This window comes from Vigna umbellata, chromosome 1 (genome assembly GCF_029865625.1).
Source record: "Vigna umbellata cultivar VRB3 chromosome 1, Vumbellata_1.0, whole genome shotgun sequence".
NCBI classification, from domain to species: domain Eukaryota; kingdom Viridiplantae; phylum Streptophyta; class Magnoliopsida; order Fabales; family Fabaceae; genus Vigna; species Vigna umbellata.
In genome coordinates this window covers 62,320,276-62,344,955 of record NC_142165.1, presented here as the reverse complement: position 1 = coordinate 62,344,955, position 24,680 = coordinate 62,320,276, and the positions used below count along the sequence as shown (strand labels likewise).

The following is a 24,680-nucleotide window of genomic DNA, read 5'->3' as shown; positions in this document are numbered from 1 at the left end:
AAAATATGTGTGTTATAACTCCATTTTCTTGTTAGTCACACTTTATGTAATATAATAAAATAAGGATAAATATTTCTTAGATAATATTTGAAGTAAAATTTAATCAATAATAAAATGATAAATACTCAATTAACATCATTATTTCCAATAACATCTCAAATAGACTAACATAAAAAAAATACATTAATTATTTATTCACTACAAAAAAGAAGGGCATTACCGAAGGCAAGAAGCCTCGGTAACAGCCGGAAACCGTTGGTACAAGGTAATTATAGACGGCTTATCGACGGCCAAAGAGCCCTCGGTAAATCACTTGTCGCTACGATTTACCGAGGGCTTCCGCCCTTCGGTAATTACCGAAGGGCGCAAGCCTTCGGTAATTACCGAAGGGCGCATGCCTTCGGTAATTACCGAAGGGCACAAGCCCTCGTTAATTACCGAAGGGCGGAAGCCTTCGGTAATTACCTAACGTGGGTAATTACCGAAAGGCATAAGCCTTCAGTAAGTTCGAGGCAGATCCAAGGCACAATTGTATTTGTTATGAAACCCTACAAACCTGTATAAATTGTTCACAACACAAACAGACCTGCATAACATTTTCCAACAACATACAAACCTGCATAATGTGCATCTCAATGATGCAATCATTGATCAGAATGACAATATAACATCCGAATCATCCAATCATCCATAGAACATGTATTTATAAATAAAACATTATACAATGTAACATAATGATGTTCTAACATCCAAATCATCCAATTGATATAACATCCAAATGATATATCTAAACTCCAAATGTTCTAATATCCAAATGTTTCTATAACAACTAAAAACAAAATAAAACTAATAATGTACATAGTTATCATCAGAATGATCTTCATCATCTTGCTCCTCTGTAGATGGCTGGACTGGTGTGGGTTGGACTGATGTCGGGTGGACTGATGAGGGTTGCACTGATGTGGGCTGTTGAGGGACAGCGGGTGACAGGGAGGGTCGTGGCTGGGTCGGAGGGATATTGAATCGATCATGTGAAGTCTCAGGCAACACTCTCATGATCAGGGCCTTAAAGTTTCTAAATTCTGCTCTCAAATCAGTGATTTCCTGGTCACGTTGCTCCAGTGCCTGCGTGAGGCGGACAACGACCTTGTCAGCAGTAGTGGTGGAAGAAGAAGGTTGGTGCTTCAGAGTACCTCCTCTCGATGTTGTATAGTTTGCAGCAAGTTGTCCTGCACCGTACAATTGTCCCTTTTTCTTCCCACCAACCATGTCGACCCAGCATTGTGCCCTACGGATGTCGTCTTCTCCATTACTCGCATCATCCGGTGTAGGAGCTGACCCATGTTCAGATCTAACCTATGAAAGTCTCGTAGAAAATTCTTCCTGTTCAAACATTAAAAGCAATGTTAGGGAATGATAGAATAACATAAATGAAAAACTACTAATAGTAATAGTATTATTTGCTTACATGAGTCTTCCGAGATCTTTCATCAATGCATTCATTAGTGCCCTTCCGAACATGAGTCTGTGCAAAGACCTCATCAACATGGACCGCCCGTCCCAGAGCTTGTGCCTGTAACATAATTTATAGTTACAAGTGTACATATAAAATAGAAAATACATAACTTATATATGAAAGAAACAGAAAAGTAATGAAAGTTTACCATACGAATGACATGCTCATGAATCGTGATCGACCCACCAGTATGTAGAGTGCTACCCTTTTCAGAAGCTTTGTTCCTCTGGGCTTTGGCACACTTATTGCCAAACTCTACTGAATTCCAATGAGCCAGTAAAGAGCTCCAAATTTGCTCGCACAACCAGTAAGCTCGCACAACCTGCATAATAAAAGTCATTTGAATTAATGCAAACTTTAAACATCATAATGGTTAAGCAAGGGATTAAAATCTTACCCTTTACCATACGGCTCAATCCATGGTCGATCAAGGAGGGCGGGGTCAAGACCTTCACCATCACCAGTTGAATTTGAATCAGCATATGGTGTGACAGTCTCAGAAGACGGTATACAAGATGAGGAAGGTATAGAAGTAGGGTCAGGGGGAGGAGTGGGGGTAATAAGCATAGGGGGAGGAGTGGGGGTTATAATCATAAGAGGAGGAAGAGGGTCTGTTGTAGGGATAGGAGAAGGGTGTGTTGTAAGGGTAGGATAAGGGTGTATTGCAGAGGTAGGAGTAGGGTCTACTGCAGGGGTAGGAGGCTGTATTGTAGGGGTAGGAGGAGGCCCCACAGATGATGGACTGGGGGCAACAGTGGTAGGTAGTTGAGCAGGCACCCTAAGTACATACTTTGGTGCCTAACATTGCCTCTTTTTAGGCCTTGCTACCCCCTTTCCTTTATCAGGACGTTCTGAACCTTGTCCTGTCATTACTGCATTGAAATGGTTACAAATAAAGCAAACAATAGAAATGAATAAGGAATGGTGTATACAAATTAAAGTGAATGTAAAATAATTGCATACACAGTCTTAAAAGATGGTATTTTAGATAACTCTATTGAAATGATAGTTCAATTTGCTACAATAGATGTCCAACATTCAATCGTCGTCATCATGATCTTCATCTTCATATTCGTCTTCCAGATCATCGTCATCATCATCATCATCATCTTCTTCTTCTTCTTCTTCGTCTTCATCATCATCATCATCATCATCATCTTCTTCTTCTTGTTCTTCTTTTTCTTCTTGTTCTTCTTCTTGTTGTTGTTCTTCTTGTTCTTCATCACCTTGTATTGCTGCTTCTAATTCATCTCCATCACCATCAGGGTCGACCAATGCGGTTATACGTTCAACTTCAATAATTTTTTGTGGTTGTGACATTTGGTCAAGCTGGTAGGCAACATCTTCCTCAACCTCATTTGAGTCAATGCGACCTCTAGGCTTGGTTTGTATTGCTACGGCCCAACCACGCTTGTCAATATTGTGGAATGGTGGATATGACACATAATAAACCTGTCTGACATTAGTTGGTAGAATGAAAGGATTAAACAGTCCATATCTTAATCTCTGGTTCAGTTCGACAATATTAAAGCGTGGATCCACTCTAGTACCAGCTCTAGAAGGATCAAACCATTCACAATAAAAAGTACTACTCTGTTTGGAGAAGTAGTGGTGTTGTACTCTAGCTCATATATTTTATGAATGATGTCGTAGAAATCATCATAGGAACCTTCTCTAAGGCCCTTGACGTACACACCACAATTTGTTGTTTTCTTTCCTTTAGACCACTCATGTGTATGGAATTTGTAACCATTGGTGAAGTAAGTGTGCCATTCTTTCACACTTCTCATTGGCCAATTGGATAGATGTCTTAACTCTTGAACCGTGGGAGTTAATGCCTGATTAAAAACCTACAAAGATAATAAAAAAATTTAAAAGCAAGAGTCAAATTAACCTTGCTCTAAACATAGGAATAAGTAAGGACTTGGTTTCTGAACCAATGGGGAAACTCTGAGTGTATTCTAACAAAAGCATTTCCTTCTGCGACTTGCTCAACCACAAGAAATGAGCTGGTACAAATGATATGTATTAGTGTATAACAATTGTACCATTGCAAAGATAAGAGATGGATGATGACATACTCAAGGTATGGCTTAACTTCACTGTAATTGATTAAGACATGGACATGAGCAGAGTTGAATTCAACATCAGTTAACCAATGAGTGAATTCTTTCCCTACGTGATGGCCTGATTGTCGGAAAACTGATAATGCACCTTGACGTGGTTGAACTTGCCATTGCATTTCATTTCTGACATGAGTGGGGAACAACATGAATTTTTTGAAATAATGTGAACAAAAATACGTTGTCTCTTTGTGCAAGTAAGCTGCACAAATTGAGCCTTTTACTCTAGCTTTATTTTTGACAGAACGTTTGGATTCTCCCATAAACCTTTCAAATGGATACATCCACCTGTATTGCACAGGTCCGCCAAGCCAAGCTTCATATGCAAGATGAATCGGAATATGCTCCATTGAATCAAAGAATGCAAGAGGGAATATTCTTTCTAATTTGTAGAGAATAATTGAGATATTTTCTTCCATCTTTCTAAGGGAATTTTTCTTTAGTGTCGTTCAGCACAAATCTTTAAAGAAGTTATTGATTTCTATCAGTGGATTTAACACGTCCATTGGCAAACAACTGAACGCAAGAGGGATGAAAGTCTCGATGAATACATGACAATCATGACTCTTTAACCCTTGAATAGTACCGTTCTGAACATTGGCACATCTGGACAAGTTAGAAGCATATCCATTTGGCATTCTAAGCTCCTTGATTCATCCACACACTATTCTTTCCTCGTCTTTTGACATGGTGTAATTTGCTTTTGGTTTAAATAATCGACCGTTACCTTGCGCCTTCAACTCTAAGTCTTTTCGTCCACAATACAAAGGTAAATCTTTTCTTGCTTTGTCATTATCTTTTGTCTTACCAATAACATTCATAACTGTGTTGAAGACATTGTCAAAGAATTTTTTTTCTGTGTGCATGACATCGAGGTTGTGTCTTAGCAAGTTGTCTTTCCAATAGGGAAGGTCCCAGAATATGCTTCTTTTAGTCCAATTATGCCATTCTCCAAACCCTTCTATCTTATTCTGACCAGATTCAGTGACTTTTGGATAGTCTTTCACTCTTCTCCAAACGTGTGATCCAGTCAACTTCGGTGGGGGCATATCCGTTTCAACTTGCCCTTTGCGAAATGCCTTTTTGTTTCTTCTAAAGGGGTGATCAATGGGCAAGAACCGTCGATGGCAGTCAAACCAACTACTTTTCCGACCATAACTTAATTGGAATGACTTTGTATGTTCCATGCAATGTGGACAAGCTAATCGACCATGCGTGCTCCAACCAGATAACATGCCATACGCTAGGAAGTCATTAATAGTCCACATCAAGGCTGCCCTCATAAGGAAATTTTGCTTCCTTGAAACATCATACGTCCAAACACCATTTCAAAGCTTCTTCAAATCATCAATCAAAGGCTCCAAATAAACATCAATCGATGATTTGGGGTTAGATGGACCTGGTATTATACACGATAAGAACATGTAAGGCTTTGTCATACACATCTCAGGTGGTAGATTGTATGGGATAACTATCACGGGCCAACATGAATATGGTGATGCAGACACCTGAATGTACGGGGTAAACCCATCAGAGCATAGACCAAGTCTAACGTTACGCGGTTCACTAGCAAAGGATGGATGTTTATGATTGAAGTGCTTTCAAGCTTCACCATCAAAAGGATGACGCAAAAATCCTTCAGTTTTGTTACCATCATGTCATGTCATGTGTTCTGATGTTTGCATTGAAGTAAACATTCTTTGTAATCTTTGAATTATAGAAAAGTAGAACATGGACTTTAAGGGAATTGGTTTTTTTTGCCTCCGTTCAGCATGCATCATATAATATCAAGGTGAGCCACAAAACTTGCATTTAACCAACAATGCATCATTTTGGCCACTGTCATTGTCATAGAATAACATACATCCACTAACACAACAATCAATCTTCTTGACTTCCAATCCCAACTTTGAAACACCTTTTTTGGCTTGGTAATAATTCTTCGGCATAAAATTGTTTGGTGGTGTCAAATCTAACATCAATTTTGTATAGAAGTCCGCTGCTTGAATGGGAACGTTCCAATTAGATTTGTCAGCCATGAGTCTAATGCACACTGACAATTTTGACTCAGATGAACCTTCAAATACAGGTAGATTTGCCTCTGTCAGTAAATTGTAAAACCTCTGAGTGGTTTCATTTGGAGACTCTTCATCATGACTATCGTTTGCTACTTGTTCAACATGGCGACGAAGAGCATTGTTGACCATCTTTTATAGAGTACTTACACATTGACTATTGTCATAGGCATGCAACAAGGTCATGCTGAGTATTATTAATTGTAGGTACTACAATAGTATTTGAACCTGATGTAAGCCGCTTTTTAGCTGTAGTGGAGGTCGAAGGAATTTGTTCACCATGAAATGTCCAAACCGTGTAATTAGGCATGAACCCTTTTTGGTAAAGGTGAAGTTTGACGACTTCATCTTTCAAAATCCTTGTACATTCGCACTTGATGCATGGACATCGAATCCCTCCATCAAGAGCATAATATTGATATCATCGGGCCGTCTCCACAAACTCTTTAACTCCGATGACAAAAGATTCCTTCAAACCTCTCCTTCCACTATAACAACGATCGTACATCCATCCACGATGGTTAGGAAAATGGGCCATGTTCTATGACAAGCCAAACAAACAAAAACTTAGCCAAAACAACAACACTCCATGTGACATAAGTAATAAACCTATTACTACTTAAGTCGAATATGGAAGGAAATTTGAATACTACTGTCATAGGCATGCAACAAGGGTCATGCTGAGTATTATTACTGTAGTGAAGTCCTCTTTTATAGAGTACTTACACATTAACTATTGTCATAGGCATGCAACAAGGGTCATGCTGAGTATTATTACTGTAGTGAAGTCCTCTTTTATAGAGTACTTACACATTGACTATTGTCATAGGCATGCAACAAGGTTCATGCTGAGTATTATTACTATAGTGAAATCCTCTTTTATAAAGTACTTACACATTGACTATTGTCATAGGCATGCAACAAGGGTCATGTTGAGTATTATTACTGTAGTGAAGTCCTCTTTTATAGAGTACTTACACATTGACTATTGTCATAGGCATGCAACAAGGGTCATGCTGAGTATTATTATTGTAGTGAAGTCCTCTTTTATAGAGTACTTACACATTAACTATTGTCATAGGCATGCAACAAGGGTCATGCTGAGTATTATTACTATAGTGAAGTCCTCTTTTATAGAGTACTTACACATTGACTATTGTCATAGGCATGCAACAAGGGTCATGTTGAGTATTATTACTGCAGTGAAGTCCTCTTTTATAGAGTACTTACACATTGACTATTGTCATAGGCATGCAACAAGGTCATGCTGAGTATTATTAATTGTAGGTACTACCATAGGATTTGACATCAACACTACATATTCTTAGCCTACAAGACTCCACCTATGTCTTATTCAGTTTCAACATAAAAAAAAGTATTTAAAAATAAGTCATCCCATCATTTTAAAGTAAGCTTAGTTCAAACAGTCTAATACACAATAAATATACACAATCACAATCACAATAGTTATTTAATTATGTCTTGACAAACCAAATTTGGTATTGTAGCAAAAGGAGTGGTCATATTATCTTTAGCCTAAAAATATTCATCAAAAACATCAAGAACGTTTATCTGAATGAGTCTATTGAGAGGATGGATAAAGAGCTGCAGCAGATAAAAGGTGCAAAGAGCTTCTAGAAATGATAAAAAGGTTGAGGGCTGCAGAGACATTAAATGAAGAGTTTTGAAAATATATTGACAAGCTGAAGATGGATGAAGAAGAATCCAAATTGACCACATTAAACCTTGACAGACAGATTCTTGATCTATCAGAAAATTGCATGAATAAGAAAAAAAGAAATGAACACCTTCATGAAGAAAATAGAAGTAGGTTAGGAGTGACAAATTAGTTGGATGTTATAGATTTGCTTTGTCTAAGAATACTGGGTATATTACCTTCTTAATCATGATTTTGTGTATTGAAATTGGCTATACTTAAATGTTAAAAGGCTGGGTTGTTGTTATATCTTGTTTACAGTCACGTGTTGCCTTCACTATGTCTACATGACAGTTTGAACCAGTTTTGGTAGGTTTAAGTCTTTTAGAAGAGGTTATAGGGTCCAGTTTCATACATAACTGAGTCAGGGCTGAATTGAATTGATTTTATGAAGTGAAAAGAGTTTTCATTTAATAACAACTCTGTTGACAAAATCTAGTTCATGTGGTGCTTAAATTATGTTCACAAAACCTTTAAAACATCAAAGAAACTTGTCTCATGCTTTAGAAACAATAAATCTGGATAGAAACAAATTACACATGATTCTAATTCAAATCAAACCAATCATGTTTCAATGATTCAAAACACAGCCTATTAAGAAACTATCCTGTTAGTTTTCTGCAGCACAAAGTTCCAACCATTTTCTTCCTTCACTCTTCTCCTATGTTCCCTCTCACCATATTATCTCCTTTGATACGTCACTTTTCTTTCATTACATCAATAAAATTGTTTAGGAATCATTGTATATTTGAAGGACTTCAGTAGTTTTTTCATGTTTCCTCAGCATCAATTTAGTAGATGCGCCTTTGGTTTGTTGATGTTTCATCTAATGATACTTAATACAACCTAGGAAAGAACTAGTGTATAAGAGCAAATAGTATGTTAAAAATAAGTTCCATAGATATAACACTCATATACTTGAATTTTGTTTTTGATCATTTAACTAGTTACATTAGTTAAATCTGGTGGTACTCAACTCCTATTATCTGAACTTTATGACATGTGACATCAATTTGGAGTGACTTGTATCTCTCTACTGCATTTTCTGATACAATGCAGTTACAACACAATTTCTAACAAAGATGCTACGTCAAATGAATAAGGTCTCTAAGTTAGAAACTGCACCACAGATCTTAACATATGCACAAACCAACAATATAAACACCAATCCAAATCTTAACACTACACCAATAAATAGTCAGGGCAACACCAATTTTCAAATAAAGAAATTGGCACTTAGAATGACAAAAACTGATACAAGCAACAAATAATAGTTATGAAACACGTAGGGACTCAAAAGGAACCTAAAAAAATGTGCTAGAATACATTTCAAAGTCAAAGAAAAAATAGAATCAAGGAAAAATGCAAAAACTGGTTATGACTGAATCTTCATGTCAAAATTTGCTTAGTATAATGACTAATTTGCATATTTTACATTTAAAATTACTTGAAAAATTAACTTTGATCCAAGAAATGCTTCAATCTTTTTCCAGTCATGTCCAAATCTACATCAACAACCCAAACAAACAAAATGAGTTGTCTTATTATAACAAAATGATATTGACTATAATGTGACTGCTTGAAATTGTCTGTGACGTGAAATCACTTGTTGCCATGTTAAATCATTTGCTAATTCTAGGATTAGTTAGTGGCTGTCCTGCTTTGACTAAGTTTTAGGTTGGTTTCTAGGTTCATATACTAAACATTTCTAACATTTCTATTTAGTCCTTTTCATATGCCTAGTGAACATCATGGCTTTATAACTTTATAAGGGCATACATAACATAAACTAGACCTTCAATCATCCAATATTCGTCATGTAATGCAGCATAACATTTTGACACGTCAACTACAATTCTAAACTCAAAACTCAGTGTAAACTCAGAAAACAATGCAGTACAGGTTTCACAAACACTTTAATTTTGCAAAATTTGATTTCAGAGAGTGCTACAACAAACTAATTGAATCAACAAATGCATAATTAAATTAACTCAGCATACAGCTACTGCCAGGCATGATTGATTCACTCAAAAGCAATGAGGGAAAGCTCCCTGTCACATAACTCTGCAAAATTAATGTGGAAAGCTCCCCATGAGCTTGCTGCAACAGTTCCCAGAGCATTTGTCATAGGCAGTGTGTAGAACCTAACCAGCCATGTAGAGCATATTAGCTTCCGAGGCCATCTTATAATTTTGTATTAAGTTAAAAGAGAAGGGAGATCAACCAAAAACACGAACCCTCACAAGTGAGTCCCATTCTTTAAGCTCTTCAAATGCATAATCTCTTTCAACTATCTTTTTAATGATTTTGGATTTATGTTTCATCTTTTTAATCTATTTATGTTCCAACCTTTCTAGTTTGACCATTGGTAGTACCATTCAAGAAGAACCTTACAAATTTGTGCTTTCTACTCCAAACCTTAGATATCTTATTGTGATGCATGATCCTCTGCACTAACTCTCTGCATGCAAACTTTGTTTTCTTGAACAAGTAAGCATTGACTGTGAAGCCTATTTTCATACTCATTTTGAAAGGACTTATTAAGCCCTTATAAGTTTGCTGCAAGTGTAATTATGTAAAGATAATGATACTCTCTTCAAGTACCCTTAAGATTCTACATGTAAGTTACTTTATTTTGTTTTTCCTTTGTATTTTACTTTTGATGTTGCCCATAATATGTTCCATGTTCCAAATTGCTATTTATTAGTCAATCTTGCTTTTCAAATTATCTTTCAAAGTGTGTCTCCAATCAACTCTCATTGTGCAGGGTCTCTCAACTTCTGGTTCAATGATAACTCAAATTCCTTGTTTTGTTCAATTGAATGTCATTGAAATTCAAACTGAAATCTTCAACAAACATATTTGATGAGGGAGTTGGCAGGATAGTTGAATACTTACTTCAAAAATCCCCATTTGCCAAAGTGGAAATTATAAATTGCTGAGTGATATCCATGCACAGTTAAATCTTCAGGTAGCGTGTTTTACATATTGTTCAGTTCATGCTTCGTTTATGTTTCCTACTCTTTCTCATACTCATGTCTCTTCTCAATTCTTAGAGCCACAACAACTAAAAAGATTTCTATATTATAAGGTCCATTTTGCCCCCATTGTACCCTTGCTTTCTTTCCCTATATTTGGCTTTACAGATGACAATTTTTAAGTATTACTGCGGGGAGGTATGTGTTTGATACATCTTATTTCTCACTCTTACCTCAAATATTAAATAACACAGACACACGTCACCTAGAGGGGACCTGAATTAATTCTGTTTTGCTTTATGGGACAGTTGTGCTTTCCTCTGTTGTATTAGTGGTGCAGTGCACTGATTTCTGTTTTCTCTTTTCTGTTAGCGTAAGTGTCTATTTTCTTTTTTCGGTTAGTGTTTGGCTGTATCTATTTATTGTCTCTGCAGCTATGTTTTCAATACAATGAAAATATGATACACTATAAGCTAAATAGAGGACGAAAAATTAAAAATAATAAGGCTAAAGAATGTGAAGAAAACCATCTTTGCTTACCATAAATCCAAGATATTGCAATCAATAGATGAAACAAAATTCAAAATCAAAATAAAAAAAATACTAACAAGTGAATGAAAAGTAGATGAAGGCAGCAACACTGTCTAGGCTTCAACAATATGAACATGAGAATGTGAATGAAATTCTGTGGAACTTACCTCAACCAAGATAGCCCTTCACGAGCACGACAACGACAGAAGCCCACAACGGCCCCTCCAACAAAGTCCCTCAACCTCGACACCACCAGCCCTTAACGCAGCAACCAACCCACGACGAACCCTAGCCCAAGACTCCCTAAACCACCACGCACCGTGAAGGAACCGTGATCAACGAACCAGTGACCACCGTGAAGGACCACCACCATTGACTAACCGAGAAAGTGAGGGAGCGTGAAGAAAGGGAGGGAAGTGTGTGAAGAAAGGGAAGAGATAGACGAAAGCAACGAAGCGTGAAGAAAATGAAAATGGAGAACGAAAACCCCAATTTGGGACTTAAATCAGCGAGAACGTTACCGACGACTTAAAAACCTTCGATAATCATCTCAATACCGAGGGCTTCAAAGCCTTCGGTAATATGTCGTCTGTAAATCGCGCTTTTCTAGTAGTGATTATCACATAAAAAATATTATCAAAAAATATTAATAAAAAATATAATTACCAAACCTCATATGAAACAACATTCTAGGTAGAAATACAACTAAAAATTAAACAAGAACAATTACAAAATGGAATTTGAAGACTAAAAATGAAAGAGAGAAAATAGATAAAACTTATTGGAAGACATGCCACTTGAAATGATCCAAGATAAAATGTCCAGGAGGATCACCACTTGTTCTTCACAAGATAAGACCCAAATTTAGATTTAGAGACAAAATTCTATCTCAAAGAAGTAAGGTAATTGAATGCAAAACACTCTTTATATTTATTCTTCTTTCTTTTAAGTCCAAACTATGTGAAGTCTCACATTGCTTGCACCTTAAATAAAAGAATAATATATAACCTTATTTACAACCAAATGCTATGATATTAAAGACCAAAATACAAGCCATAAAATCTATACTATGTCTTTTTAAGTTTTTTATCACTTTTTTAATCTCTTCATCCTCCTCTATATGATCACATCAAAACCAAACCATGCACACTAAATAAATCAAACTTCCTTCAAAAGAACTAAAGAGAAATAAAGTTTATACTTGCAAATAATATACACACACAACTTCTTTTATCTACACTTATTTTTTCTTTGTGTCTTTTTCTTCTTATCACATCATATAACCCATAAACCTATCATTTTTACTTTCTTTTGGTATTTATTAAGTGTTGGTGCATTGTTTTTATGTCCATGAATGATTTATAATGAATTTTATTTTCTAAATCAAAAGCATTTATAAATAAATAAAAAATCCTATATGTCATAACATCATACCATTATAATAAGTTTTATCTTTTAACATTAAAGAAACCAAACTTAAATTTCATATTTTATATATTTCCAAACATTTTCTCCATCTCCTTCTAAGAGAGTAAAGAATAATTTGAGAAACATAACAAAACGTTTATAACAGTACATAATCAATTTCCAATGAAACACTTATAAACCCAACTTCTAGAGAATGTTCAATAGTAAAAATGATTTCCATAATTTCAACATGTAAAAAATTTTGCATAAAAAAAACTATAGAAACTCAATATATTCACTCTTACTACTTCTAAAAAAGTTAGTAACAATGCAGAAAAACATTAAATAATTAGTTATTAGGTAAAAAGTTAGTAACAATGCAGAAAAACATTAAGGGTGTGTTTAGTTGGAGGTAATTGGGGGAGAGTGATTGGGGGAGAGTGATTGAGTGGATTTGAGGGGATTTGAGGGTGATTTTTTTGTGTGTTTATTTGAGTGGATTTAAAGGTAATTGAGAGTGAATTTTGGGTTGAAGTTTGTGAGAATTAGTGTAGGATTTGATTGATGTGACGATTTTAAAAAATTAGTTTAATTGGTAGAAATTGAAGATTACCAAAATGTCCCTAGGTATTAAAGTAATATAAAATTATATTTGTTAATGTTATATTTAATTGTAAAAATGTTTATTAAAAGTTAAAAATTTGGAATAATTATTAAAAATAATTTAAAAAATATAATTAAATTATACTTGATTGAAATTAATTTTTTATTAATATAATCGTGTTAGAATTTTCTGTTTTATTTTATTTTGTTGAATATTTTAGATTATTTAAAGAATAAATGTGTACACTTTTTTATGGAAATTTTGAATCATGCAACAGTGGTTATGGAAAAATTTAAAATGTCAGGGGCACATGAGTAATTGACCAAATCTTCTCAGCCGGGCGGGTGACCAAAAAGAACTCCATCCCGCAAATCAGTCACGTTCCTTCCGCACAAATACAGTTAAGTGAACACCCAATACATTGCTTTTCATCGCTTTCCAATATTAGTAAACAGTAAATACCCTCCAAGTGAACACACCCTAAATAATTAGTTATTAGGTTGAGTATGTTAGATACATTAAAAAATTTTAATATTTAAAATAATCTCTATTATTAATAAAATATTATAGTTTCTGTAATGATTTCCTTTCCTAAATATATCATGATACTTACTCTCTATTCTTTATATAATATAAAATATTTTTTTCATATTCCTCTAAAAGAGCAATGAGCAATTTGAAAAACATAATAAAGTATACAACTCTGTATAATCACTTTTCAATCATATATGTCTAAAAGCAACCTCTTGAAAATACTCGATAGTACTCTCATAATTTCAGCATGTAAAAAATTTTGCATCCAAAATAATATAGAAACTATCAATATATTCATTCATACTATCTTAAAAAAAATCAGCACAATATTACAAAAATAAGAAAATAATTACTTATTATGTTAACTACGATATCATTTTATATACTAAAAATTATTAAAATTTAAATAGTCTCTATTATTAAATAAAAAAGTTATAATTAGTTTATGAAAATTAATTTGAATTAATCTCTAATATTGATATTGAATTTTAACTAGTTATTATTATTAATTTTAAATTAATTTATACTAAAATTAATAATAGAAAATAATTTAAAAATAATAATATTAAATAACTAAAGTCTGGATAACTAAGATTAAGATCCGTTCAAATTCTAATTCATAAGTTATGACTGTGTTTTTAAGGTATATGCAAATAAAAATGTTCTAATTTCCATTTTCTGTGGAGTTGAACCGTAGAAATAGTGCTACTTTCTCCACTAGAGCAGCAGCTAATGATAATAAGGCAATTTCTTTGAATACCTTCGCAGTTTCGTAGCCTTGTATATAGGTGATAATGGGCCCATTTAATTCTGTTATGGCTTTTACTTTCTGCAGCCAAATTATTCCTTTCTGCATCCCCAGATATTTTTAAACAACTATTTTATTTTCAAATTACATGTTCTGGAAATTTTCTGGAATAAGTTTTCTAAAATCTTTAGAATAAAATTTTTGGAATAATATTTTTTAAAACATATATAATACCAATTAAAATAAGTTTTTTGAAATACATACAATGCATTTTGAAAAAAAATTTCAGAACGAACTTTATTCTGCATTTTCTCTATTTTCTCTTTTTGTACAACGCTTTTCTTCTTTTCTTCTTGTGCAGCCGAGCGGTAACCACAGCAGTGAGTGAAGGAAAATGTTTCAGTATTCTTTTGTTAGTATGGGAGTGCTGTTAGGAATTGTGGGAATGCAGGAAGCGACAGCTTTCGTTGTTTCCCATTTGCGTTATATATCAAAAAAAGAAACGTTATTTTGTAATGTTCTACACTGGGCCTACCATTTCATTCATACTACAATTCCCAATGGGTTCAAATCTAAACAAACCTTTATAGTAAGTTGTTTCTTGTTTTCAGTCCCTAAACTATCAAACAAATTTGTTTTTAGTCCTTCTTTCAAAGTAAGTTACATTTTAGTCCTCTTTCTTAAGGAAAACTTAATTTTTGGTCCTCCAAAATTAACATCATTAAAAACCAGCTGATGTGGCTAACGGTGGTGTGACATGTCGTTTTTTTTTTCTGACATCAATGTTCCTAAGATTTTCTCCCGTTCCACCAACCCAACCCCATTCCCCCACCATGGATGTTCCCACCACCTCCTAAGCCACCGACGACCCTCCCCTCCCTTCCGCATCACAAATACCAACACAAGCTGAATTCATTAGCTACAGCTTAACAACAACTCATTCAACCCATGATCTGATTACCACTCCTATTTCTGAATTCATTTGAACAAAATGAAGTAATTGGCATTCAAGAAGGAAACAGGAAAACACCCAACCGGGAAAACCCAGGTACGAACCCGAATCACACTCTTCGACCCACACCTCGTACGAATTGGGATCAATGGTGACAATGTCAACGATTTCGGGATTGGGTCCTGCACCAACAATTGCAGAGCCAAGCTCTTCGAAAATGCCTCTGACGACGGCGGACTCGGGGTCCTCGTTGGGCTTCATCTTCTTCGATAAGGGCCTATCGCGCTTCCGGATGTTGCCATCGAACAACTCCTGGTGCGACTCGATGAGGACCTTGCCGTGTTTGGCGGTGACACAGACGAGGACTGTCCAAATCGGAGGACTGGAATCGGTGAGGGAGGTTTCTCCCTGAGAGAGTTTGAGCCAGAGGTTGTGCACGTTTTTGGTGCCGGGCTTGACGCCCAATGAGGCGAAGGACTCGGAAGGGAGGCGGGGTTTGAGCAATCGAAGAAGGATTGGGGAGACGCAAAGTTGTGGGGGCTCGGGGGTAAGGTGTTGAGGGCAGTGGCTATGGTGGTCATTTTGGAAGGTGTTGCGGTGAGGGACATGGTGAGGAAGAAGAGGAAGCGGCGCGAGAAGGGGCAGCGGGTGGAAGCGATGTTGGGCTGATGAGACGGTGGGTGGGTGGGGGGCATTGTGCTGATGAAGGTTTGGGTGGTTTTAGTTTTCTGATTTTGGTCTCTATGATGGTGAAGGAAAATGAACTGATATGCGATTTGGGGGTTTTCTGGACAGTGGAGATGCGTTGGCTATGGTGGTGAGCGTGGTGGAGGGTGGTTGCACATGGGAGTTTCACGATTGATGGTGGCGCCGAAGATATTCGAGGTGGCGCCGGAGGTGGCTATGGCAGAGTCGGAGGGAGAGGGAGGGAGAAGAGTTGAGAAAGATTAACTGTTGTCAGAAAAAAAAAAACGACGTGTCACACCACCATTAGCCACATCAGCTGGTTTTTAAGAGTGTTAGTTTTGGAAGACCAAAAATTAAGTTTTCCTTAAGGAGGAGGACTAAAATGTACCTTACTTTGGAACAAGGACTAAAAACAAATTCGCTTGATAGTTTAGGAACTAAAAACATATTTAACCCTTGTTTCTTTTACTGGTGAAATGATGTAATCAAATTTAATATTTTAGTCACCAATTAAACATAAGTGTATTAAGTTTGATATGCTTTGTACTTCATATAAAACTCTCAGCCTTAATTATAGTATTAGGAGATCAAATTAACTTTGTAAAAAGATAAATTACATTGAAATATAAACTAAATCAGTTCTTTCATATATGTATTTATAATTTAGCGTCTCCATTATCTTCTAAACACCAATTAAGTATCTGAATTTTTAAATTAACATCATTATAATAATTTTGTTTTCCAGATTGACACAAGCTCAAAAACATCATAACTGTTGTTTTCAAGGATTATAACCCAATACGAACAATGAATAGTGAAGACAACATCATAGCAGTCAAAATATAAATTATTTGCAACTGTTCAATGATATTTGGAGTTGGGGTATGTTCCATCAGACGGACAAATACTCAACCTGTCACACAGTTAAAGATAGTATTTTTTCCATATTAATTCAGCAGTTGAGATGACATTTTAAAAAAACGAATAATCAAGGTAGAATAGCTCATTAAAGTAGAAAATTATTTTGATTAAACTCCTAATTAAAATTAGTGAAATTTTAATTTTAATTATGCCAACTATAATAAATTACTTATTACAAAAATTATAAATAGAATTTCAAAATAAAACAATAACGTAAACATTAATTATTCATTTATTACCTTAGCTTTTGGATTGGACTAATTTTAACATAGAGAACTTTCGAAAAATATCCATTGATCGATAATAAACAAAAAAATAGCTTAGAGTAAAAAACATTATACAATCTACCCTTAGTAGAACATTGATCAATCCTACGTACTAAAACACTTTGATTGCAATTTTTAGCATTTAGGTTGTATTTTCTCTTATATGTAATTTGTTTAATAAATTGTAGGATTTAAATTCTTGTAATTGTTGGTATAAGCTAGCCTTAGTTGGGGTTATCCAAGCCAAGTCAGAAGTCATAGAAGGGATGGCCAATTCTAATAGGGTTATTGTTTCCTGCATCCTATCCACCCGATTAAAAGCTTTCGGAAAATTATTTCCGTAACTGGAGTGACGGTGATTATCTTTCCAAAAAATTTTCCAGATTTATTTTAATATGTTCTCAAAAATTAAATCAGAAATAATAGTGTCGGGAAAATTTCGATACAGTGCAAGAATAAAGGAAGAAGAAAACATCATGCCAGACCCAAATTCAACTCCAATAAAGAGGGTCAACTTTCGGCCAAAACATGTTTAAAAGATGCATAAAATCATGTGCAAGTATTTTCACCAACTTCTATAGATCTCATTAAATTTCTTTTTGAATTTTGAATTTTCACCATTTTTGGCTTTTAATTTTCAACCTAACCTTACTATGTTTTAGAAGTCTTATTAGAGTTGAAATTAGATTAAATTAAGGTTAACAAATTTGTTTGTTAGGAAAAGCTTATGAATAACCATAATCACCTTTTGCAAATAATTTTGGATACAAATGACAATTCTACATAGAAATTATCATGTAATGAAGTTTTTTTCTTGTTCTTCAATTATCTTATAATTCTATTTCTATTATCATTTTCTATCACCGTTTCCTCTGTATTGATGCCATTCTTTAATTCACTTACATGCGTATATGTTTATCTTGAATATAAACATTCGCACCTTTATAATCTAATTGATGTCCGGGAACAAACTGTCTTAAATGTTCAATTATAAGTCTTAAAAACTTAAGACGAATATTTTATCAAACACCTTTCAAATTAAATTTTTATCAAATACGAATAATCTTCCTTAACAACATTTTATACCTACAATAAAAATCATATTATATACATATAATAGTCGAATCTTAACTAAATATAATTAAGCATCCCATTGACTAACTTGTTCCACTTTGTCAAAAAATAAAAATAAAAAACTAGTTCCACTTGGAAATAAAAGGATCTAACTTGTGAGTTGTTATTTCAATTTGAGATGGTATCAAAGAGTATAATGATTAAATTTATGAAGCATGATATAAATTCTATTCTGTCTTATAATAAGATAGAAATTGGAGGTCATAAATAAAATAAAGTGATAAGAAAAAAAGGAAATGAGAATGGTTGGATTGGATGTGACTTTAGTGAATGTATTCTGATTCCCATTCATTAAGTAGTTCCAATGCTGAGAGCTGCAAAACAACATAAAACATAAGCAGATGAATATTTTGGTGGAAGAAACCGCAATGAACGGTGATAAAATAAAAACATTATATAGCCTAGCCAAGTGCTTTTTAGCATTTTCCTCTCCTTTATGCTCCATCCACCCATATTAACAAAACTAATCATCTCCACATTTTCTCTCTCCTCCTTGGTGGAGGATCTTTCTATAATAACACTCTTCACAACTTTCTATCAATGATTTTTTTATATTATTTCTTTTTAACTCAAAAATCGTACTTGACATACAATTTTTTCTTACATTTATTTAATATTATTATTTTTTACTTTTTTTTTTCCCAAAGCTTGATAAAACCAAAGTTCTATTTTTTCTCAAACAAGTGTTACATTTAGGACAAATCAATTTCTTAAATTGCAATGTTAAAATGGAGAATGATGTAAATCTGTGTCCAACAATGGTATGTGATTAGTACAAAATTTACAACTTTTAGTCTCACTAGTCACATATAAACTTGTCTCACAAAGGCAAAGCTTTTCACACATAACTTGTGCTAGATTGACATTTGTGCTTTCTCCATTAATGAAGGAAATAGAAAGAAAGATTAAACACCAAAAACTTGAATTTATCAATTGAAAGCCATTGATTCTGGGAACAACCAGAATACCAAGACAGAGAATATCAATAAATTACACACATTTGAGCAGAATTCTGAGCAAGAAAAAACAACAAAAAGGGTATAAACTAAACCCATTGCTGCTTTGTTGCCTCCATTCTCCGCAACAAACCATCAATCTCTTCTTGCATTCTCTTTTTCATTTTATAGTAATCAAAATAGGAATTTTCCAAGACTTTGAGTTCATCCATTTTCTTCCTCTGTGTTTCCTCAGTCTTGTGCAAGCAGAGTTTGGAAAGCTTTTCAGCATATTCTTCTTCCATCTGGGCAGTCTTCGTCCTGATCATCCTCTGGAACCCTTCTGCCTCTCTTCTTGCTTCATCTGCCTTGGTTTGGAACATTCTGGCTTCTGCCTCCTTTATCCTCACAATGCTCCCCAAACTTTCAAGTCCACCTTTTCTTAATAAAGCCCCCAAATGGAAATCAGCCTCATTTTTCAGTTCACTCAACATGGAAGCTTTGAGGTCTTTCTGAAGTACTTCACTTGACATGGCATCAGGATGTGACCTAGAATAGCCCATCTCATAACCATAATTTGGTAATAGAGGGTTAGGTTTTGAAAGAGATGGTATACCCTTTGTAAGGTTAGTTTGAGAGGCTGCCAAATCCTTTGAAGAAATACCACCAGAAGCAGGAAAATCTGACATGCTGTCTGCGTCTGTTTATCAGAAGAATCATCTCAGATTAGATATTATTGTAGTAATTTAATTACAGCAAACACGCCTTCATCAAAAAGCACAAGATCGCCGATAACTAAGCTAAATAAGGAAAAGGGACTGATAAGATGCAAAATGCTTAAAACTAAGCATGTATGGCGTTTTAGGTATGTATGTAGCGCATGATTCATTATTCATTTCATGCAAATTGAGCATCAAAAGACAATAACAGATTGGAGTCTAGGAAGTTCAGTGTTAAAAATAACATCCTCCTACTTTATTTATTCAATCTTTGATAAAATAAAACTTATTGAACTTCATCAAATGTAATATTAAGCTCATCAGACTAATACATCATGGATTTGCTGATCAAATGCTTGCAATATTGCTCTCACTAGAGAGCTACATAAATATCCAAATTGAATGGTGAAAGTGAATTGGATGTGGTAAATAAACAAGCTTGATTGACTGATACAGAAAAACTTGGAAGTAGATAAAAATCCAGCAGTTTTAAATCACTTTACACAAATGACATTCAAATCCTTTATTTAGAGTGTTCTTGGATTAGCTTTTTGTTATTAGAGATTGCACATTATAAAAATTTTCAGCAGTCAGATTCTGGGAGATTTTTCCTTTATTTGGAATTAGTGTAAAATACCGATAACCAAGCTAGCTTATATTTCATAAACACTAACAAAAGTAATGGTTCACAATTCTCATTCTTAACGTCCAAAATCATTTCCAACTTGCCCTGAATTTTCCACCTTATTGTTGCCAGAAAACCGCGAATGTCTTTCCTCATTTTTATTTTATTTTTCGGCCTTGAACAGAAAAACAGTAAGGAGTGTATCTCTATATTTTGGTCAAGTGGAAAATTGGTTCAATGTTTGGTAAGTAATTTGTGAGAGAGAATAAATTTTGAGTATCTCATTTTTTATCAATCCATGTATCTCTATCTGTCAGAAGCACAATAAATTTTATCAACAGTAATGCTTTACCTACACCATAGCATACACACGTAATCCTCCCTTATTCACAATCGCACCAAATCACAAAAAGAACCACCGGCTCTTTTACTCATTTCCAATAAATAATGGTACTCCAAGCAAACCCTTCATATCATGTGAAAATGTGTTCATGCAACGACAACACCAAGAGTTGAAAGATTAACACGAGTGTTTTTTTAACTCAATCCCATCAGAGAGAATGGATTGATCATTTACCCCTCAGTGAGGCCTAGCAAATCATTATGCACTCATAGTGCATCTATAGCACTTAAATGTTGTATCTATGATTATCCCCTTAGCACTTATTTAAGATGCAAATTTTTTTATGTCTGAATCCAAACAAATTTAAATATGAATACGAAAGACTCAAGTTCAGACGCTTACAGTTGAAAAATTGTACGATGTAATTGCAAGCTTCCGAAGGAGATACCAATTTAGTTTGAAGCTTTAATAGCAAGTCATCAGTTTTAACATGCAATTCCTTCCCTTTGCGATCTTCACTTGCCCTGAAGATCCTCCTTACACAGTCAAGCTCTTTCATCAAGGTTTCAAGACCCCAATCCTTTGCACAATACAGAAACACGTCTTTTACAAAACCAAACATTTCCGAGGCATGTCCACATCCGAGACAATGAAACTGCACCTCTGAGGTCCCAGAAGGACCCTTCAAGCTAGGTCCAGGCTTGATAAGATTTCTCTGAATGCCACAGGTAGCATGGCACCAATGAGAACAAACATCACATCCTATCCAACTACAAGTGCTATTTGCACAATCAAAGTTCAAACATACAGGACACATGCAAGAACTACAAAAGCCCTTATTTCCTGAGCAAATCTTGCAGTCACAATCATCAACAGGAAGCAAACTCATGCAGGTTACATTCCTACATCTCTTATACAAGAAAATCTCTACCATCTCAGACAACTGAACTTTGCTAGAAAGGAAGCTAGAAAGCCCCATCTTGAGAGCCACTAAAACCTCTAACTGTACTTTGTGGCACTTTGAAAGACTCTCCTTTGTTAGGTCAGATCTTCTATCAAGCCGGTTTTGGAGGCTTACCAGTTCCTCTTTCTTGTCAGGCTTCTCAATGAGATTCTTTAAGTATTCCTTACTTGATGCTATGACATCATCGGTAAGCTCCTGAATTGTCAATGCCATGACAGTGATAGACTCTGAAACAATCTCCCTAATAATTCTCTCTGGCCTGGAATGCTTCCTTACCTTCCCATCATCCAAACCATCCAAGATTCTCAGGTTATCAGAGTTCCTACCCCTTGAGTCCCCTGACTGAGCCTCAAGCCTTGGCCTGGCAGGCAACTCCGAAGGGAAAAAAGAATGGTTATCTGAACTAGTAGTTTTATACTGACTATTACCTTGCATAAAGGAACTAATACCAGCACCATGGCTGGTCAAAGCAACGCCATCTCCTATTGGCTTGAACCTACTATGAACAGACCCATTGGTCCCCTCTCCACAGTTCCAAATTTGGTCATCTTTGCTCACCGAGTACTCAAAATTATCGGTTGAATTGCGGGTAAGTGAGCAGCTTGGGTTGTGAGAGAATGGGTGGGAATAGGAGTAAGACAAAGAAGCTGCTGTGTAGTCATTGGAGTATGAAGTGTGAGTAGCGGATGGCCTAGAAGGTTTATTCCTAACTAGTTGATCACCATTTTGCAAGGCGTTTGAAGCAGTGAGGGAAAGTGAAACATCAGGCAAAGCAAGAGAGAGATTGAGGGTCTCCAGTTTTTGCTTCTTCTCCTTATTACTCTCCCTCTCAACAACTTCCTCAAGGGATCTCTTTGAAGAATCCTCTCTTGGCTCACTCAAGCTGAGGAAATCTCTTTCCACCCATTTGCCATCCTGATTTGAGTTCTCACAAACCACAACCTCTTTCCCTTTGTGGCTTATTCTCTCAAAGGAACTCAGCAAGCTTTTACCAGGATTCTCTTTCTCAGAAAAACTGAGTTTTGGGTTGTCACAAAGGTAGCTGAGGGTCAACTCTTGGAACCCCAAGCTTCCAACAACAACCTCGGTGGGTTTTGGACGAAGAACCCCATCAACACCACCACCACCACCACCCATCTGTGAATCTCTCAGAAATAAAACACCTTTCTCATCTGGGTACTCCTTGTTTGCCCCAAAATAGTGCCTTGAAAACTTGCTCCTAGAGTTCTCACCCTCCGATTCAGCAACACGATCTTTACTTCCAATCATGGCCAGAGGAATGAACGAGAGAAGAGAAGGTTACGAGAGAGAGGAGAATGATGGGGCAATTCAGAAAATAAAGGGAGAATCAGAAGTTTTTTTTTCTTTTACTCAGGCAGCAACGGCAGAAATTTGATGTTTTTCTTGTAGTGTTCACACTGCGTCTAATAAAAGACGGCGAAGCTTTTGCGCGTATGGTAGATTACAGTCTTACCCCTTGAAAGTGGAGAGAATTACTCTGAGATGGACCACTTTTTTACTTTTCTTTTCTTTTTACTAAAATTGTACTTTTCCTCTTACTGCAGTAGAAGACACCTCTCTTATCTGGCTGGCCTCACCACCATGCATTACCAATTCAACACACTTGCCTCTTCCACTTCTGTCATGGCATCACTTTCTTTTAAACACATTTAATATATTCATAATGATTCCATAAATGTTTTTATTCTGAATGTTTTTAATTCAGCTATTAATGAACTCTTATCTTCAATGTTTATGAATTTATTTGTAATTAATAATTAATAATGAAAAGTAATTGTTCAAATAGTACGGTTAACTATAGTAATTCAGAATTTAGTTTTTGGAATTCTTTTATTTAGAAACGAAGGAAAGGGATTTATAATTAAGGTTTTAAAAAATATTTAATTAAAAAATTTGTTAGGAAAATAATTTAAAAGAATAATTATTTACAAAATACATTTTAAAATAAAAAAATATGTTTGTAGAAAAATTATTTACAAAATCATCATTTATAATTTTGAAATAAGTTGTTTTTATACTTTTAGTGCATGTAATATCAATTGTCTATGTTGAGTTACAATCGATATACTTTCAAGTGAAAAGCATCACCTATAATTTTTCTTTACCTAACAATAAAAAGTTCAATCCATTTTGGTTTACACAATTTTATAGAAACAAAAAATTAAAAATAATGAAAAATGTTTTACATAATTTAAATTATTAATATGCAAATAAAGAGAGCCATTCTCTATATTTTATAAATGTCGTTATTATCGTAATTATTTTATATTTTACATACAATTAAAATTAAATTTTAAAGTAATATAAATATAAATATAAAAACTAATTTAGAATAATTTTCAATATTTAATTTAATTTTATGCTTTCACATTTACATTTGTTTAATCAAAAAACAAACAAAAATATAAATAAACATTACAAATAAAAAAATAAAAAACACATAAAAAATAAAATAGAATTAATAAAACTCAATTATATTCCTAAATACAAAAAATAATAACAAAATTTTTAAAACTTATTTTCTCTATAAAAAAGTTAAATATATAATATAAATAAAAGAATCAAAATACTAAAATCATAAATAAAAATAAACATTACAAATTAAAAAATTTAAAAATACATTAAAAATAAGGAACAATAGAACAAAATGCATTTCGAAACATGGTCAGCCGTTCAAATGCCAACGAGGCCTTAACCACACTTCAAAGTACGATTAAGGCCCCGCTGGCGTTCGACCGTCGGTTTAGGCCTTGCCATAATTCGAACTACGGCGAGCCCTTAAAACACGTTCAAACGTTGATAGAGCCTTAATTGTACTTCAAAGTGTGGTTAAAGCCTCTGAGGTTCATCCTTGCAAATCCATCCATCACATAATCATAA

The 24,680-nt window shown here is 34.7% G+C and overlaps 1 protein-coding gene and 1 pseudogene across 1 annotated transcript; both read right to left on the bottom strand.

The window, feature by feature from the left end:
- Positions 1-1,771: 1,771 nt before the first annotated feature.
- LOC148205996 (uncharacterized) lies at positions 1,772-15,880 on the bottom strand (annotated as a pseudogene).
- A 3,218-nt stretch (positions 15,881-19,098) lies between these two features.
- On the bottom strand, positions 19,099-23,192 carry LOC124847489 (protein OBERON 3). The gene is made up of 2 exons (XM_047324998.2): positions 21,218-23,192; positions 19,099-19,828 (listed from the first exon to the last, which is right to left on the bottom strand). The coding sequence occupies exons 1-2, from the start codon at positions 23,046-23,048 to the stop codon at positions 19,239-19,241; spliced, it is 2,421 nt and encodes an 806-aa protein (XP_047180954.1). The 5' UTR covers positions 23,049-23,192; the 3' UTR covers positions 19,099-19,238.
- Positions 23,193-24,680: the final 1,488 nt, after the last annotated feature.